This window comes from Rhinopithecus bieti, unplaced genomic scaffold (assembly GCF_001698545.2).
Source record: "Rhinopithecus bieti isolate Rb0 unplaced genomic scaffold, ASM169854v2 scaffold_35536, whole genome shotgun sequence".
Lineage (NCBI taxonomy): Eukaryota > Metazoa > Chordata > Mammalia > Primates > Cercopithecidae > Rhinopithecus > Rhinopithecus bieti.
The window spans coordinates 181,432-202,040 of NW_016814959.1; the positions used below are offsets into that span (position 1 = coordinate 181,432).

The window sequence follows — 20,609 nt, forward strand, 5'->3', positions numbered from 1 at the left end:
TGAAAATAGAAAAATAACCACAGTATGAGCATTAGAAAATTTACCAAAAATCTTAGTTCAAAAAACCTTTTTCTTTCTTTCATTAATGAATATTCTAGCTTTCCACACAGAATTTAAAACTTAATTACCTCCTACTAAATAATTCCAGTAGTATTGGAAAACCAAATATCTATGCAGTAAGAATAAAATCATTTATTTATTAATAATTTAAAAAATAGAGGCCGGGCGTGGTGGCTCATGCCTGTAATCCCAGCACTTTGGGAGGCTGAAGGGGGCAGATCACCTGAGGTTGGGAGTTTGAGACCAGCCTGGACAACATAGCAAGACTCCATCTCTCCTTTGTTTTTGAGACGCAGTTTCACTCTTATTGCCCAGGCTGGAGTGCAATGGCATGATATCGGCTCACCGCAACCTCAGCCTCCTGTGTTCAAGCAATTCTCCTGCCTCAGCCTCCCGAGTAGCTGGGACTACAAGCATGTGCCACCATGCCCTGCTAATTTTGTATTTTTAGTAGAGATGGAGTTTCTCCATGTTGGTCAGGCTGGTCTCTAGCTCCTAGGCTCAAGCAATCCACCCACTTTGGATTTCTGAAGTGCTGGGATTACAGGTGTGAGCCACCATTCCCAGCTGAGAATAAAAACACTTTTTAAAACCTATTGTTCGGGCTGGGCATGGTGGCTCACACCTGTAATCCCAGCACTTTGGGAGGCTGAGATAGGTGGAACACTTGAGGTTAGGAGTTCCAGACCAGCTGGCCAACATGGCAAAACCCTGTCTTTACTAAAAACACAAAAATATTAGTTGGGTGTGGTGGCACATGCCTGTAGTCCCAGCTACTTAGGAGGCTGAGGCAGGAGAATTGCTTGAACCCAGGAGGCAGAGGTTGCAGTGAGCCAAGATCATGCCACTTCACTCCAGCCTGGGCAACAGAGCGAGACTTAGTCTCAAAAATAAATAAATAAACAAACAAACAAATAAATAAACAAATAAATAAAGCCTATTGTTGTCATAGTTTTATGCCAACAATTTTATTGGAATTCACTAAGATAAGGACATGAAGTGACATCCTTAGGGTATCAAACTTAATTTCCTTAGGAAGCAGGACTTGTCTTGCTTTCCCCATTCCAGGTACTTACCTGGTCTCTCTTTTCTTCGCTCTATTGGGTAGAGTTCAGTGAGTGTGGCCTGGTCAGAGTTGTGATTTATTTTTTTATTTGTGATTTATTTTTATTTTCTATTTAAACTGAATTAGAGTCAGTTATGAATTTTTTAAAGTTTTATGTTTAATGTATTTTTTAAAAACACTAAATTACTGTCCTGTTGTTAGTCGAGTTTGTAAAAACAGAAACCCTGTGGTGTCTCTCTGTGTGTGTGTGTGTGTGTGTGTGTGTGTATTTGCTGTTGGGGTGAGAGGTGGGGGTGGGGAAGCAAATGAGAGAAACCTTTTAGGGCCAGTCTTTGGAAATAGGAGTCCTTTGTTCCCTTCAGAGACCAAATATGACCTAGTATAACGCTGTTGCTTTAAAAGATCTAGGATCATTTATCGCTATTTTCCAAATATGAAAAACAGCTACTTATAAAATTGTTAATACTGCTCAATTCAAAACAGTATTAAAATGTAGGCAAAAGCGAATTAATTAAATTTGAAAAGTTATTCAAATAATAAAGCAACAGCCTATGGAAGAAAATCACAAAGGTAAACATTATATAATAATAATCTCTGAATTTACGGAATATACTAGCTTCTTTTTACCAAGTACAGTTATGTGTTGTATAACAACATTTTGGTCAACAACGAACTGCTTATGTGATGGTGGTCCCATAATATTATAATACTATACTTCTACTATAACTTTTCTATGTTTACATGTAGTTAGATACACAAATCCTTGCCATTGTGTTACAACTGCCTACGGTATTCAGTACAGTAGCATGCTGTACAGGTTTGTAGCTAGGAGCAATAGGCTAGACCACATAGCCCCGGTGTGTAGAAGGCTGTACCATCCAGGCTTGTGTAAGTGTACTCTGTGATGTTTCCACAATGATGAACTTGTGTAAGAATGCATTTCTCAGAACATATTCCTGCCTGCCCTTAAGCAACGCATGACTGGATTATAATTAACTTGCCCTGCCTATTCTTTATTCATGCTTTCATATTATTTTCCTAGACATCTTCACTGGAAAACAGAAATTGCTATTTTTCCCCAGTTGCAAAGATTTATTCCTAAAGCATTGAAATGCTAAAATAACATATTAACCAAACTATTCTTCAGCATGTCGTCATTGATGTGTCAATGACACATTGATGTGTACACACATGAGCTTGAAGACAAATTCACTTTTTAAAAAATCTGTGCCTTTATTACTAGCCTTTAGTCAGTATCTATCAGTCAGAGGCTTTTGAATTCTATTTATAGATCCTGGAATTTTCCGTTCTTCTCTCATACCCTTCTGTTTGTTCCATTATGGTTATGAATTTGAGCATGAAAATAAATACATTTATTCATTGTTGATATAAAAATTTACTTATTCTGTTGTTGATAGAAAATATATTATTCTGTTAACTAAAAATTTACTTATAAAATTTACAGAAACTATATAAAATTCATTAAAGCTTACAATATGGTCTCATATCAATATATTGATCAGTGTGTAATAATATTTTTTCTTTATAGGAGTAAATCAAATACAAATTGTGGAGGAGGCAACCATGGTTATAACAATGAGTTTAGGAGCATGGAGGTAACTTACTGCTTTTTTTTTAACTTTTATTTTAAGTTCAGGGGTACATATGCAGAATGAGCAGGTTTGTTACACAGGTAAACATCTGTCATGGGGTTTGTTATACAGATTATTTCATTACTCAGGTGTTAAGCCTAGTTACTGCTTTTTTAAAACAGATATTTATTGCACACCTATTTTATTATAGGCAATGTCCAAGACTCTTGAATACATCTGTGAACAAAACAGATTAAGATCCTGCCCTCATGAAGCTTTTATTCTAAGAGGGGGATACAGACAGTAGGAATAATAAAATAATATATTATTTGTTATGTCAGATGATAAATACTGTGGGAAATAAAGAAAAAGTAAAAGAGAGTAAGGGAGAAATTGGGAGTATTTGGGGTACCCTGGGGGCAGTAAGCAACTTTAAATAGGGTGGAAAGAGTAAGAGTCATTGAGTTGACATTGAGCAGAGACTTGAAAAAGGTAAAAGAATTCGCCTTTCAAATATTCAGGAGACAAGTATCCCAGGCAGAAGAAACAGCCACTGAAAAGGGCCAAAATTGGGAGTGTGCCTGAGTCTATGAGTAGAAGGCAGCTGATAATCCCCCATAGGTAAAGCTTTGCAACCTGGTTATCTCATCTACTTCCATTTGTAACACACACACACACACACACATACACACGCACACTCCTTTCCAAATAGAAAAAAAAAATGTGTTAGGCCTTTTATGAATATGTTTCTTTTTATTATAACATTGCCATGGTGAGTTATATCTTTTTGTAAATATTTGAAAACAATCTCTGGAGAAAGAGCTTTACTATTAATTGGGGTACTATATAATAGTTAAATTAATTATTGCAAGAAAAATCTATGCCTCCAATTCTTTGATGATTATCTTAATATATGTATGTATATACACACACACCTGTTACCAAAACATAATTGCTTATCTATGTTTGATACTTTTCTTCTAATTGTTTATAGTCTAAAATAATTTGATCTGTTATAAATGCAATCAAGTTAACATTAATTAATTCACTGTAAACCAAAATATTTAGGTCTTTTTATCCCAAAAGTAAAAGAGAGAAGTATAAGTGGATCAGGAAGTTAGACTTCATCTAAAAAAAAAAAAGTTAACATTTTTGTATCATGTATTAACATATTTGATTAATGATATGAAATAGTATGAAAAGATAATATGATGTTATATGATTAAATTTCTACTAAATATTGTGCACATATTACAGAATTATGCTGATACTGCTTGGGTGCTATTGTTTGTATTCTCCTACTTTATTGGTATATGAGGTGCTAGGGAGGTAGGTAGAGACAGAAGTAAATATAGCATTGACTATATTTGATTGGGATTGGTACAACATTACAGGTGGCAAAATATGAAAATCATTTTCAAAACTAAAAAAAAATCCCTACAGAGGCCTAATACAAATAGGAGAGTAGTTACAGAAGGAAAATTGTGTCTCTTCCTATATTTGGTTTTGAATTTAGATGACATCTAATAATAATATGACTATTACCACCTAGGCTATCTTTCTGGCACATGGACCCAGTTTTAAAGAGAAGACTGAAGTTGAACCATTTGAAAATATTGAAGTCTATAACCTAATGTGTGGTAAGTATATTTAAATAAGTTTGCCAACAAAATATGGATAGTTTTAAATAAATGTAATTTGAAATTGGTAGCCAACTGAATCCCAGAGCCTGGATACTCTGTAGTGAGAAGGCAGAAAGTAAAAAAGATGAGGAAGAATTATTCATTATTCAGACTTATTCAGCTGTAAGAGTGAATTCTTTTTGTTTTACTAGTAATGATAAACTTTATTTTTATTTTTGAGATGCAGTCTTGCTCTGTCACCCAGACTGGAGTACAGTGATGTGATCCTGGCTCACTGCAACCTCCGCCTCCCAGGTTCAAGTTATTCTCCTGTCTCAGCTTCCCAAGTAACTGGGATTACAGGCGTGAACCACCAGGCCCGGCTACTTTTTTTTTGTATTTTTTGTAGAGACGGTATTTCACCATGTTGGCCAGGCTGGTCTCGAATTCCTGACCTCAAGTGATCTGCCCACCTTGGCCTCCCAAAGTGCTAGGATTACAGGCATGAACCACCAAGCCCAGCCAGTAATGATAAACTTTAGATCTCAGAAGACCAACCTTTCTGTTAGTTAGTTACTAGATGATAATTTAACTTAATAAAACTTAGGTAAATAATACTTCCAACTTTTCAAAGCAAGAGAAACATACCTAAAAACCCAAATATTTTCTTGTAATTACAGAGAGAAGCTCTCTGGCATAAAACATGGGGAAAAAGTCCTAGCTGGATAGACACTTGTTATCATACTCAATGTTAGAAAAACCTTAAAGCATTAGGATTTTAGGAAGCCTAACCTACCTTCCTACCTGCGTGCTTGCTGCGGGCCATTGTATTAACAAATCATTTATTTACCTAGCAAGGCAATGAGTAAGCTGCAATTTCACTGTTAGCTTTAGAAATTTGGACATAAACATGCTTACAACTGTCTCTCTTAATCTTGTCATTGGTTTGTGGTAACTGAATGTGACTTAGAGACCAAAAGGTATTCAGGGTTTTGTTTTGTTTTGTTTTGTTTTTTTTTTTGAGACGGAGTCTCTCTCTGCCGCCCAGGCTGGAGTGCAGTGGCCGGATCTCAGCTCACTGCAAGCTCCGCCTCTCCGGTTCACGCCATTCTTCTGCCTCAGCCTCTGGAGTAGCCGGGACTACAGGCGCCGCCACCTTGCCCAGCTATCAGTTTTAAAATGGTGTGTTGTAGCCTTAAAACTTACATTCTTGATCCGCACGGCTAGGTTTATGGTCTGGACTCTTGTCCCTTTGCAGAACTGGCTAAAAGGAACTAGATAGGACTGCAGTTCCAGGAGAGATCTGTTAGTGGCAGGCAGTCGCCAGGAATTATTTAAAAGGCTATATTGGTAAAATATTTATGTTTCATAGAAACACACAAACATGCAAATTATGTTTCTATGAAACATACAATTGTATTTTGTATTATATATTTTGATAGAAAAAAATGAAAAAATCTCTCTGAATATTAAGCAAAATTCACTAGTTCCATTTTTTAAAAGTGTCTATCTTTAGAGAACTTTAATTAAGTAAATGTACTATAAGGAAGATTATAAGTTATTTAATTTATTTAAACTTGTTTTATTAAGAATATAGCTTTTATGCTAGAAAATCATGATATGCTTATGAAACAAAGTGGTGATTTAAGGAAGCTTTTCTTTGGAGAAACAGAAACCGTTCATGAAAGTTCCTCTGGTTCATCTGCAGCAACTGTTCCTATTCCTCATTTATTTCAAGAGATGGGGTTTCAGTGTCTCCTAAGCTGACCTCAAACTCTCAGGCTCAAGCAAGCCGCTTGCCTCAGCCTCTTGAGTAGCCGGGACTACAGGTGCACTGCTGAACTGGATAGTTCTATTCTTTAGCAAGATTAGTGTTTGAAACCATGGAGAAGAAAGTGAGTAAACTGAATGGCATATGGAGTACATAGCTTCGTTACAGCAGAATTTATTAAAGGGAGTGAAAGAGTAGGTGTTTGTTTCTTTCCATCTCCCACAAAGGAGTTGTTGCTTTCCAGTATAAAGCAACTTCGAGCTTTTTTTTTTTCAAAAAACAGATCTTCTACGCATTCAGCCAGCACCAAACAACGGAACCCATGGTAGTTTAAACCATCTTCTGAAGGTGCCTTTTTATGAGCCATCCCATGCAGAGGAGGTGTCAAAGTTTTCTGTTTGTGGCTTTGCTAATCCATTGCCCACAGATAAGCTTGACTGTTCATGCCCTTATCTACAAAATGTAAGTAACAACTTCATGCATCCATAAGAACGTAAAGGGGCAAGCTATTCTTAACCTGGGTAGCCGACAACTGGGGTAGCAACAACCAGGTTTGTGTTCTGCCTTGGATATTTACTTAGTAAATATATGTGGTTTCTCTGAACCTTATTTGGAAGCAAGAAGTGAGAATGCATACATTATAAGATTAAGTATGGAAACATGCTTTGTAAACTGGAAAGCACTATTTGGTAATTGTTAATATCATTATAAACTAACTGTCCTTCACCATTCAATACAGTAATCTTCGAGCTCTCTCCAATTATCCTTATAAACCATTCTTGCTGTGTTTTATGAATCAGATGTTCATGCCTGGTTATTTAGAGCAGAAAGAACTGGGAGGGTGTAGGGACTGTAGCCTGCTGTTTGACACCCCCACTAGGGTAGGTGCTGCAGGGTATTCCCTTGGGTAGCAGGGAAGAATCTGGCTGACAGTTGACACTGGGAAGGTCTTTTTAGTAGATTGGGCCCTCAGATGAGTTCAGGAGCAGGACTTCAGATTCCAGGAGACTTTCAACAAGGTGAGGTTTTAGTGCTAGGAGAGGCCCCAAGGGCAAGGAGTCATAACAGCAGCTCAAAATATAAGGACCAAGCCTACTTGTGAGAATCAGAGCACCTGGATGGGGGTGGGATTTCAGAGTGAAATTGGAGCCCAGCTATCAGGAGTCCATCAAGCTAAAATTAATGTCCAGGGTCATTTGATGCCAAGTTCCAAATGTGTTTGTAGAACTAAATAAAAACACCTGCTGCCTCAGGTAAGAATTTTTCCTTATAGTCAGAAGTAGGTGAACACATCACAATCTCTTCAAAATAGCATTATACCACAGAACTAAATAACCAACCAAAGGGGCTTTACGGGACAAAAGTCTAGCAAACTTCTCAATGAAGATCAAATCCACAGCAAAGATGAGTAAGGGTGTGGGTTTCCTACCGACTGCTCCTGATAACCTCGATCAAACTGCCATTAAAAAATAATAATATTACTTAGTGGGTATGTTGTTTCTCATTTTAGAGATAAAGCATGCTCAGAGAAGTTAGATAAATTCTCTGAGGTCAGAGAAGCTTGTTCTATCTGACTGCAAACCCCAAGTTCTATGTGAAGAATGCCTCTTGCTATTCAGAGTGTGGTCCCAGGACCAGCATCTGCATCACTTGCAAATTGGTTAGAGATGCAGAATCTCAAGCCCTACCCTAGGTTTACTGAACCAGAATCCATATTTTAACAAAACCCTCAAGTGACTGTATGCATATTAAAGATTAAGGAGCACTGGGATGTTGTCACCCAACTTAGTCATTGATTCCAGCAGTGATCAGAATGCTTTGCCCCATTATCAATTATATTTTTGCGAAGTCTCTCTCTCTCTCTCTCTCTCTCTCTCACACACACACACACACACAATGCAGGGAGCAGTAGTGTCTCTATATTTCTGAATAGTGGTAGAATCAGAATCTTTAGTCTAGCTTCTTTGGCAGTATAACACTAAATTGATTACTACAGAAATAATCTTGATTACCCTTTAAAACATGTACTGTTACTTTGACTTATTTCCTCCCCTTTCCCATCCCTCATTATCTTGCAGAATATTCAGCTGGAACAAGTGAATCAAATGCTAAATCTCACCGAAGAAGAAAGTAAGTCAATAGAAAACATGTTAAGTCTTTGATATTTAGACCTAATAAAACACAACGTGGCCCTTTTAGGACTCTCCAAAATAAGCTGATAGAGGTTCCTGAACATAAAGATTTTATTGCCAACATACAAAAAGTAAACAAAACAAAACAAAACAAAACAAAACAAAACTCACAACAGATACAATGACAACAGTACAAGCATGGGGTAGTTCCAGTGGTTCCGGGAACAAAACGAATTCCTTGAAGCGGTTGTGACTCATCTGCAGTCCTCTTATTTCCTTTCCTTAGACGTAAGCGGACTGAGCTGCCTGGGTTTGAGTCCTACCTCTGTGCTTCCTGGCTGTTTGATCTGGGGCAAATCACTTAGCCCCCCTGTGCCTCAGTCTTCTCATCTGTAATAACTGTACTCACCTCATGTAGTTGTAAAAATTTAGAAAGTTAATACATGGAAAGAGTTTACAATTGTGCCTGGCCTGTAGCAATATTATTATTACCTGTTATCTTTTAAGTATTCTTGTACTAAACTCACTCTGTTTCAGTTCCATCGCTTATAAAATGGGGATACCTACTTTATAGAGTTGCTATGAAGATTACATGAGTTAATATATTTTCCGTGATCTACAGTTAAGAGCTCAGTAAATGTACTAGTTGTTTGGATACTCTTATAATCTGCCAAGTGTTATTCCATGGCATGAATAGCCTGCAGGTTTTTTATCCATCACTAATTGATGGATTTTTAAGAAGCATACAAGTAAAAGTAAATAAATACAATAGAATGTTGTTTTAGTCCATCCCGGTTGCTATTAGGTTGGTGCAAAAGTAATTGTGTTTTTTTTTCTATTAAAAGTAATGACAAAACCCAACAGGGCATGGTGGCTCATGCCTGTAATCCCAGCACTTTGGGAGGCTGAGGCAGACAGATCACTTGAGGTGAGGAGTTCGAGACCAGCCTGGCCAACATGGTGAAACCCCATCGCTACTAAAAATACACACACACACACAAAATTAGCTGGGCATGATGGTGCCCCCTTGTAATTCCAGTTACTCTGGAGGAGGCTGAGGTAGGAGAATCACATGAACCCAGGAGATGGAGGTTGCAGTGAGTCGAGATCATGCCACTGCACTCCAGCTTGGGTGACAGAGCGAGACTTGGTCTCAAAAGTAATGGCAAAAACCACAATTACTTTTGCTCTATCCTAGTATAACAAGATACAATAGACTGGGTAGCTTATAAACAACAGAAATTTACTTCTCATAGTTCTGGAGGCTGGGAAGCCCAAGATCAAGTTGCCAGCAGATTTGGTTTCTGATGACGGCCTGATTCTTCATAAAGGGCCTTCTTCTCAATCTGAGCTCATATAGTGGAAGGAGTGAAGGTGTCCCTAGGGTCTCTGTGATGAAAGCTCTAATCCTGCTCATGGGGGTCTTACCTCATGACTTAATCACCTCTTAAAGGTCCCACCTCCTAATACCATCACCTTTGGGATTAGGATTTCAATGTAAAAGTTTTAGAAAGACATAAACATTCTGATTATAAGACATAAGTTTATAAAATTCCAACATCTTCCCTATGACAATTACTAAAGTGGGTCATCTTTGTTACAAAGTATGTACTTTTGACTTTGAAGATTTTACCTCTTCATGTACATCCTTTGAGCTGTAAAACATAAAGAATCACAGAGGGCAGGCTTCAGATCCTTGCTTAGGCTCTTGCTTGGCCAACTTACTTATCTAAACCTTAGTTTTATAATCTGTAAAATTAAGTAGTAACACCACTATTATTATTAATAATAATTACACATAGGATTGTTGTAAGAATTGAAAGAGGTTAAATATGTGAAATATTTGTTAGAGTACTTGTCATATAATAAGCCATAAGAGTGTGGTAGTTATTATATGGGTAGTTATTACATGCAAACAAGCATTTGCTAATTTCATGAATCTTTTTATTTTATGTTATTTTGATTTTAGTAACAGCAACAGTGAAAGTAAATTTGCCATTTGGGAGGCCTAGGGTACTGCAGAAGAACGTGGACCACTGTCTCCTTTACCACAGGGAATATGTCAGTGGATTTGGAAAAGCTATGAGGATGCCCATGTGGAGTTCATACACGGTCCCCCAGTTGGTAAGTTCCTGAGTCCACTGATCCATGCAGGCAAGAAATATTTATAATCCTTTCATATTCTAAGAGCTGAATTTTGTTTTGCAGTAGAGATTCAAAGGGAGGGAACTCATTGGCCTATAGCTTATAAGACAATGTGCAAGTATTACATAAAGGTTTTTATAGGTGCTACATGGGTGCAAAAAACATTGTGTTTCACCTGGAGAAAATGGAAAATGTTTACAGGCCAATTGGCCAATCGGTAAGGAAGGTAGAAAAGGACATTTTAAACAGAAGCAACAGAAGTATGGAGGAATACTATTCATTTAACATTCCCCATGTACATCATGGGTGCACATAGAAGGTGATGATAACTAGATTATAAAGGGCTTTGTATTTATTTGATTATTTAACAAGTGCATTACTATTTGCTGTGTGTTATAGTAGGCACAAAGTGAATAAGGCATAGTTCTTCTCTGGAGGATCTGGAACTCCAGTAAGTCAGACTAGACTTACATGGACAAATGCATTATGTCAGAGATCTCCAGGCTGAGGTTGAGGTCCACTTGTTTAAACCCCCTCCCTCTTCACTGTCTGGCAGACTCTCTTGCACTAAGTAGTACCAGGACAGTTGACTACCCTTCCAGAAGAAAATAGTAGATCCCTGCCTCACACCACACACAAAATTAAATTGCTGGTGAATTTGTAGACCTAAATAGGAACAGCAAGTCCATGTTCCCTTTGTGCCTATCTTTATGATCTTGCGATAGAGAAGGCTTTCTCAGGAGACAAGAAGAACAACATTAAAAATGCAGAGGGAATTGATTAATTACACTACATAAACATTAATGTATGACAAAATAACAAAGTTGTAGATGGATCAATATATTTGCATTGCACATAAGAAACAAGTTATGAGTATCCAGAATAGTAATTTGATTCAGAATAGCTAATAAATTTCCACTAATCAACAACAGAATGACAAGCATCTTAGTTACTACGTGAACAAAGGATAGGAACCAAGCAATTGAATCTCAGTGGCAATAAGGAAAATGTAAATTAAAACAAAACTTAGGGCCAGGCACAGTGGCTTATGCCTGTAATCCTAGCACTTTGGGAGGCTGAGGCAGGCAGATCACCTGAGGTCAGGAGTTTGAGACTAGACTGACCAACATGGTGAAACCCCATCTTTACTAAAAACACAAAATTAGGCAGGTGGGGTGGCATATGCCTGTAATCCCAGCTACTTGGGAGGCTGAGGCAGGAGAATCGCTTGAACCTGGGAGGTGGAGGTTGCAGTGAGCCGAGATCGCACCATTACACTCCATCCTGGGCAACAAGTGAAACTGCATCTCAAAAAAAAAAAGCAACACAACTTAAAGTATGCCAAAAGTCAGTCCAAACACTCCTCTGGGGCAGGGATGATTTTATTTAATGTATCCTCAGCACAACAGAATTGCCCAGTATGTGCTTATTGAATGAAATGCATTGAATGAATTAACCACAACCATTATTTTAGACTTTTAATGACAAAGCTGTACCACCAACCACACGGGTAAATAATCAGGGAGCTGTTTTTGTAGAGAAAATCTTAGTATTCTAGATCCAGAGACCTCTTTTATGGAAAGGAAATATTGATTCCATAGGTTTACCTACTCTTCCTGTTCCAATTCAAAATTTTTGGAGAAAAATGAGCGTATTTTCCTACTACTAATTAAAACTTTGTATATTCTGAAAGCCAGTTCTGTTGCTGTCAATGGTTCAATTGTGGTCACTAGTAACAGTACTAATGTTTGTTTGCCAATGTGGGAAAATATTTTACCAACAGTTACCTGAGTTCATATGTACGTTGGTGGCAACATTACTTTCTTAATATGCACAATGTTCAATTCGTGATTTTCTTCAACACACAACACTCCTTAAAATAACTTCTATTTTGTTACTGTTTTCGAGAGGAGTGGCACACTCAGGGTCAGTCCTATTATTTAATTTTCTATTTTGAAAATTCCAAGTATGAGGGATTGTGTGGCATTCAAGAATACTTTTCCCTGCTGTCTTGCATTCTTGAATTTTTATGAGCTTCGGCGGAAACCAAAGGCAGAGAGATTCTAAGTGGGCTCAGGCTAGGAGTTTAATACAATTCTTCTTTGTTATTGTTTTAAAACTAGCTTCTTTGTTACCAAAAGTTCCTGTCCTTTCACTGATCCCACAGAAGTACTTGTGTATTTCTCCCTCCATGTGACAGGATGGAATTCTAGCAATTTTCTGCTTTCTAATTCAGAAATTACTCTGTTAGTGTGTTGTGGTTCAAGAAAATTACATACAAGGATGTTTTGGGATTCACATAAAAATGTTGTAAATCAGCTCTGTGTTTCAAAAAATCAGACTTTAAATAAGCACTTTTCAGAACATGGACCCAATTGGCCTGAGCTTTTAAGATTTGTGGAGCTTTTGTTTTTCTGTGGTTTTGGTGGGTTTTATAATTTTTGTTGTTATCTCAGAAGAGTTCTGGGGAAATAGCTGTGATTTTAAATCATGGTCCTAGAACAGCTGATTCAAAACCATTAAGGTTAGTCAGGATGTACATAGATTTTGCTTCTGGGCCTGTTCAGAAGGAAGATATGAACTAGTGTTTCTGTTGCTAAGTAAAAAATTGAAAATAAGAGCAAGAATTGTGATTATTGTTTAAAATAGGTATTTCAGAATTTAATATGAAATCAAATTTTCAGAGTAGAAATCTAGTGTACTTTGAAAATGCCTCTCTCCCCTATGTATCTATGTATCTCTGTCTATTTACCTACCTATAGTTATATGTCTATCTATCTGTCAGTCTACACATGTAACTCCCATATCTTTCCATGTTAAAAAGCCTTTTTTTCTTGTTTCTAAAGATTATTTTGTGAGTCTTTAAAACAGGGGCATTATTGTGTGTTGCAAACATTTTTGAACTATGAAAAAATTATTTTTCCCTGTAGAAAATAAATCATACAACCAAATAATTTAAAACATACATAGTCATTATCCTTACCGTAAGGCAAAATTGTAACTATTTAATCTTCAAACAAGTAGGTTTTAGCTTGTACATTCAGCCTACAGGTAAGAAGCATCTGTAACTTCAATAGAAATAATTTTATACTCTGTTCAAGTTCTACTTTGTTTCAATGCCAGACTAAAAGTACAAGCAGCTCACGTTCCTGTCTATACTCATCATTTACTTCTCCAGAAATATTTTGAGAGCTAAGAAGTTAATATTTTATCTGAGTGTCTGAATTCTATTTATTGCTTTCCTGACTTTCTATCCTGTTGCTTCAAAAATTCCAGGGAACTCTGACAGGATGGCAGGATTGAAGCTGTTTATGTATGTGGGGGAGTGGTGGTGGTGGTGGTTCACTAAAGCCTTCTTTGCTATAGAAAGGACCTTCCTGTACCTCCCCTCCATCCTTCTAGAGGGCTGCCTATTGCATAATCTTGCCTGGATAAAGGAGGCCACATCCTCATTCCTAGTATTGATGTACTTTTATTTGAGGGTTCAAGTTTGGTATGTAAGAAATAAATCTCAAGATTTTCGGTTAGCAGAAAATGTGACTTTTTTTTTAGTACTTTCTGGCTGAAGCTATCCCAGTTCATTTCCCCTGGCCCAAAGTCTAAGCTACTTTGAGAACATGGTAAATAATTTGACCAACTAAGGTGTTTAAGCACAACTTTTACAGCCACAGCCTCATTAAAAATTACAATAAACTTTCTTTGTTAACATTTTTATAATTTTAACTGTTAAATTTAAGCATCTCAATTTCCTTACATTATGGAAAATGCATTTAGGGCTACATTTATACACTGTATATTTCTTCAAGTAAAACTTACTAATGTGAAATGTTTGAGTACAGCGATAAAGATGTGTGTTAGGAAATATCAAACTCGCAATATACCAGGGGTCTATGGGACCAACTTGGTCAGCAGTCACTATTCCTTATTCTCCAATTTTACAACATACTTATGTGGCCCTTATACCAAGTGGAGAAACCTGGTCACTTAGAACTGTATACTATGATATGTTTTTGAAAGAATATAAACAAATGCTTTTAGCTTTCCAGCTCTGCCACCTGAAGGAGAGTGAAATAAATGGTGAGAACTCATCCAACTCATTTAGCACAAACGTCATCATTTTTCTTAGTTTACTTCTTGTTTTGGTGGACTATATCACTCAGGAGCTTCCTGAGAAAGAAAAAGGGGAAGAGATATTCTTGAGAGTTTGTGTGTCTCAACATGTTTTTACTCTGCCTATACACTTAATTGGTGTTTTAGCTGGTTTCAGAATTTCAGAAATAATTTTTCTTCAAAATTAGTAAGACAGGCCAAGCACAGTGGCTCACACCTGTAATCCTAGCACTTTGGGACTCTGAGGCAGATGGATCACCTGAGGTCAGGAGTTTGAGACCAGCCTGGTCAACATGGCAAAATCCTGTTTCTACTAAAAATACAAAAATTAGCCGGGCATGGTGGTGCGTGCCTGTAATCCCAGCTACTTGGGAAGCTAAGGCAGGAGAATCAGTTGAACCCAGGAGGCAGAGGTAGCAGTGAGCCAAGATTGTGGCATTGCACTCCAGCCTGGGCTACAGAGTGAGACTCCATCTCAAACAAACAAACAAACAAACAAAAAATTAGACTTCCTGGCCTGATTCTCTAATGTGTTTGAATTTTTCCTATTTTTTCCATCTCTTTGTCTTTCATTCCACCTTTTGAGTCACATCTGCAACTTCATCCTCTAGATCTTATTGAGTGTTTTCTTTTGGCTGTCATATTTTGAAATCCCAAGAGCTCTTTCTGTTACCTTTTCCCTTTTTAAAAATTGCCTCTGTTCCTTCTTTATGGATGCCATATATACTCTCAGTGCTCTGAGAAAAGAGTTTTCTTCTGGCTTCTACATTGTCTCTTTTTCTTCTCCCTTATTGCCCAGTGTCTAGTGGTCCTTGACTGTCATCTTCTATTTTAAGAATTAGGCACTAAACTTTATGGCTGGGTCTTTCCAGTCTATAAGCTTCACTATAGGTTGATCAGGAAGAGAACCAGCCATTTTGTTGAGGACTCCAAATTGACAGTATCTAGTTTCCTTTCAGGCTGGTTGTTTTCCAAAGAGAGGATACTTCTAATCTGACTCAGCATGTACAATTTTCAGGCTAAATGGGCAATGAGATTGGGGAATCTTATTATTGAACATATAGTTTTATTTAATCTCATTGTTTTCAGTATGGTGCACCTGCTATTGGCTGTGCCTTGTGTCTTTTAGTCTGATCATCCCTCTGGTTTAAACTCTCCAGAGAGTAAACATACTGTCTAGCCCTTTTTGCAGACTTTCAATCTATCCTCTATTTCCAGCCTTATGCAAACTCCTGTCTTTAAGACTCCAAGTTCTACCCTTCTGGGGTTCTACAGTAGGACTTTCTTGGTGCTTTCCCCAAACATAAGCTCTTGGTAGTCAGTGTCTACTGGTCTACTGAATTAGATTATTATTTATCTGATTTCCAGCTTCTGAATATTCCTTGTCATCTCTTACGTGTTTTCATTATTACTGTCCTCTTAATGGAATTTTAGAAGGGAGCAAAGTAAGTGTATGTGTTCAATCAAGTTGAGAAGTTTTCTCAACTTCTGCATCTTTTCTAGCTGGAGCTTTGTATTATGTTAGGGAGTACAGTCTCTGCCTTGCTTTTTCTGGACTTTTCTCATCTTCAGCTCCCACCTGTTCTATACCTCAGCATGGTGCTCTCCTGGCTACAAAGACAGCACACAGTGTATGTTGCCTCTTCCTTTGTGAATTGAACTCAGAGGTTTTAGACAACGTAGCTAATTTTGCTTTCAGCACAATGCAGTGAATAAAGGAAGGTCATCCTAATTTAACTTAACCTTCATTTTTTTTTTATAAATTATTTCAAGTTTTATTAAGAAAGATAACCATTATAGGCAGTAGAGAGCATACAAATCAAAATGTCTGAGAAAAATAAACAAATAGTAAAATGTTCACTTACCCGTGATTATGTGCTAATCAAAATATGATGACCACATAATATAGTATTACCTTAAATACTTGAGTTAGGCAGCACGTTTATAGGATGTCCCCTTGGTAAATAAATTATTGTACTAGTCTTTAAATAGGGTTACAAAGAAATTATTACTATTTTTTAAGACAGAGTCTCACTCTGTTGCCTGGGCTGGAGTGCAGTGGCACAATCTCAGCTGACTGCAACCTCCACCTCCCAGGTTGAAGCAATTATCATGCCTCAGCCTCCTGAGTAGCTGGGATTACAGGCACACACCACCACACCCGGCTGAGTTTTGTATATTTAGTAGAGACGGGGTTTCGCTATGTTGAACCTCAAACTCTTGACGTCAAGTGATCTGCCCACCTCAACCTCCTAAGTGCTGGGATTATTGGCATGAGCCACCAAGCCTGGCCTAAGACATTATTATTATTATTATTATTATTATTATTATTATTGTTATTTTCAGATGGAGTCTTGCTTTGTCGCCCAGGCTAGAGTGCAATGGCGCAGTCTCAGCTCACCTCCACCTCCTGGGTTCAAGCGATTCTCCTGACTCAGTCTCCAGAGTAGCTGGAATTATAGGCGCCCTCCACCATACCTGGCTAATTGTTGTATTTTCAGTAGAGACGGAGTTTCACCATGTTGGCTAGGCTGGTCTTGAACTGCTGACCTCGTGATCCGCCTGCCTTGGTCTCTCAAAGTGCTGGGATTACAGGCATGAGCCACTGCGCCCGGCCGGGCCTAAGAAATTATTTTAAAAATTCTTATATTTCATGAGTAATGAAGCATGGCTGTAAGTTTATTTATATTCAAAACTAATTTGTTTAGACAACTACACCTTCTTTGAATTAATCTTAGGTTGATAAAAAGTTCTTGAACAGCTGAAGAATAATATATTAATATTTAGTTTATATCTGTATTTTAAAAGTAAATACACTTTACTTTCAATTTTTATTTACAAGTACAATATATATCACCACAAAAAAGTTAGATCTTGAAAAGGATTTTAGTTCTTAGGAATAGTTCCCATTATTCCTTTCCTCTCAATTCAGGTTTCATTGTGCAAATATTTTTTTCCAAGGTGTATTTGATTTGTCCTCCCGATGTCCTTAACCAGAAGGGAACCACAGAAGAAAACACTACTGAAGACATTCATTCCCATTGCTTGCGTAGACCTGATTCACTAAGAAAATAGGAAAAGCTTAAATGAAAAACATTCTAGGGAAGTGACAAACCATATAAGGCAATGGGTGAGCCGCGATTGTGGTCGTAATTTTTTTCTCTCTCTCTTTCAACAGGGAGACACATCGCCTCTTCCTCCCACTGTCCCAGACTGTCTGCGGGCTGATGTCAGGGTTCCTCCTTCTGAGAGCCAAAAATGTTCCTTCTATTTAGCAGACAAGAATATCACCCACGGCTTCCTCTATCCTCCTGGTTAGTAGAACTCTTTTTTAGAGTAGTCGCTTAGAAAGCTCTCATCAGCTGGATGTGGGCATGTGCCTTAAACATATACTCACCACCAAAACTACCTGCTTGGGCTAAGCTAGCTGCCTGAGACACTTCCAGTGGTTGTGGCTGGCCAGAGCAGCACAGCGGCTGTAATAAAGACTAAGACATTTTGCAGTGGGACCCACACAGCAGCTCTTATCTGGCCCAGATGTTTAGAGAGTTCGGCAGGTTTAAGTTTAATTTTAAAACTGAAGATTCTTTGCAGAAGGACACAAACATCTAAAAACCCATTTCTTCTGGCTCCTGCCCAAGCTAAGGTCTGCCTGGAGAATACAGCTGTGCCCGTGAAAAGAAATCAGGCTGGGTGTTCGCTTTGGCAGAACATATACTAAAATTGGAATGATACAGAGAAGATCACCAAATAAAATAAAATAAAATAAAATAAGAAATCAGGCTGGAATTTTGGCCTGTCGCTCATGCTGTAGGGCTAACAGTTTCAAACTGCAGGTGAAGCAGGCAAATGAAATTTAAGTTTTTGTTGTTGTTGTTGTTGTTGTTTTCGGAAAGGATCTCTTTTGGGAACCTGCCAGAGCTAGTGTGATTTTCCTAAAACTCAAGCCACTTCCCTGTGCAACAGGAAATGTCATTTTTATTAACTTGCCTATGAGATTTTCAACAATTTCACCTTCTTAGAGATTTGTAATTTAAAGATTCTGAAATTTATAATGGGCAAAAAAGCTTAATGAAAGCAAGTAGCGTTATCAATTTAAAACTCCTAACAGAGTTAGGATAAATAAACTGATATGTTTTATGTATCTAGGTACAATCGGGGTACCAAATTTATGTAAGCCCTGTGATAAACATTAAAAATTTGCAACAGGCCAGGTGCGGTGGCTCACACCTGTAATCCCAGCACTTTGGGAGGCCAAAGTGGGTGGATCACCTTAGATCAGGAGTTCGAGACCAGCCTGGCCAACATAAGTGAAACCCTGTCCCATCTCTACTAAAAATAGAAAAATTAGCTGGGTTTGCTGGTGTGTACCTGTAGTACCAGCTATTCAGGAGACTGAGGCATGAGAATGGCTTGAACCCGTTAGGCGGAGGCTACAGTGGCCGAGATTGAGCTACTGACTCCAGCCTGGGTGACAGAGTGAGACTCTGTCTCAAAAAAAAAAAAAGTTGCAACATTTTATTAATAAAATATTTGAAATTGGTGTATAAAATTGTATCTGTTAGGCCATAAGATATTAGTTAATACATCAATGTTTGCCTGACAACGAATAAAATTAATAATTAAACAACTTGTCTCAAAAAATTAAGGATACGGCCAGACATGGTGGCTCATGCTCGTAATCCTAGCACTTTGGAAGGTCGAGGCAGGAGGATCACTGGCTCAGGAGTTTGAGACCAGCCTGGGCAATATAGTGAGACCTTGTCAGTTAAAAAAAAATAGTAATAATAAGGATAAAATGAAACTCTCTTCTAACTCTCCAGTATAAATTCCAATTATTTATTAAAAATAGAAGTTCTATTACTAGCAGGTTCTTATTTTCCTCTAAAACAGAGGTAATGTTATGTTGATTGCCTTTCCAACTTTCAGGGCTTAGTTAAAAGGTAGAAGAGGCTTTTGTGGAGTCGGAGAACTATAAACACCACGTGAAATCTTAAGAAAAAAGAGCTACTTGTTTCTTCGTGTCTTTTGGTGTCTACTTATTGGCCTCTCATTGAGGAATTAGTTACCCAGGCAGGATGGTGCATGCCTGTAATCCCACCTACTCGGGAGGCTGACGCAGGGGGGATCACTTGAGTGCAGGAGCTCGAGATCAGCCTGGGTAAAATGGCAAGACTCTGCCTCAATAGTAATTAAAAAAAAAAGAATTAATTAAGATATCCAAGTATAGTTTAAGTATAAAAAGTATTACAATAGAAACTTAATATAAGTGGAATTGTGCACTATTTGTGTTTCTGTGACTGCCTTATTTCACTCAACGTCCTCAGGTTTCATTCATGTTCTTATATATTACAGAATCTAAAATAGTCAAATTCATAGAATCAGAGAGTGAAATGGTGGTTGCCAAGGGCTGGGGGAGGGAGGAATGGGGAGTTCCTAATTAATGGGCATAAAGTTTCAGTTAAGCAAGATAAATAAGCTCTGGGGATCTTCTGTACAGTATTGTATCTAGAGTCAACAGTACTTAAAAAGTTGTTAACAGAGTAGATCTCATGTTAAGTGTTCTTACCAAAATGAAATTAAATGAAAAAGGATTTGAATAAACATTTATAGGTTTGCAGCTTTTAATCCTCACAATAATTCTGTGAGACAGATGCCATGAGACGAAGTACAGAGGGATGCAGCACTTTGCCCCAGGGGTGCAGTTGTGAGCAGCAGAGCTGGGGTTCCCACCTGGGCTATCTGCTTCCAGAGCACACTCGCTGAACACTCACTGTGCTAGACAGCACAGCCATAAATCCTGAGAGCCCATGATTTGTGGTGTTCCCTTCAGCAGTCTCTGTATTAGTCAGTTCTCATACTAATAAAGGCATACCCGAGACTGGGTAATTTACAAAGAAAAGGGGTTTAGGCCGGGGGCGGTGGCTCAAGCCTGTAATCCCAGCACTTTGGGAGGCCGAGATGGGCGGATCACGAGGTCAGGAGATCCAGACCATCCTGGCTAACACGGTGAAACCCCGTCTCTACTAAAAAATACAAAAAACTAGCCGGGCGAGGTGGCGGGCGCCTGTAGTCCCAGCTACTCGGGAGGCTGAGGCAGGAGAATGGCGT

General features: G+C 38.1%; 1 protein-coding gene across 2 annotated transcripts in view; it reads left to right on the top strand.

The window, feature by feature from the left end:
* ENPP3 (ectonucleotide pyrophosphatase/phosphodiesterase 3) overlaps window positions 1–20,609 on the top strand; it is a 102,830-nt gene that overhangs the window by 71,222 nt on the left and 10,999 nt on the right. For both annotated transcript variants that reach the window (XM_017852799.1, XM_017852800.1), the window contains exons 17-22: window positions 2,676–2,742; window positions 4,271–4,358; window positions 6,395–6,573; window positions 8,190–8,241; window positions 10,213–10,367; window positions 17,677–17,812. In XM_017852799.1, coding sequence (XP_017708288.1) covers window positions 2,676–2,742; window positions 4,271–4,358; window positions 6,395–6,573; window positions 8,190–8,241; window positions 10,213–10,367; window positions 17,677–17,812 — 677 coding nt within the window. The remainder of the gene's footprint in view (window positions 1–2,675; window positions 2,743–4,270; window positions 4,359–6,394; window positions 6,574–8,189; window positions 8,242–10,212; window positions 10,368–17,676; window positions 17,813–20,609) is intronic.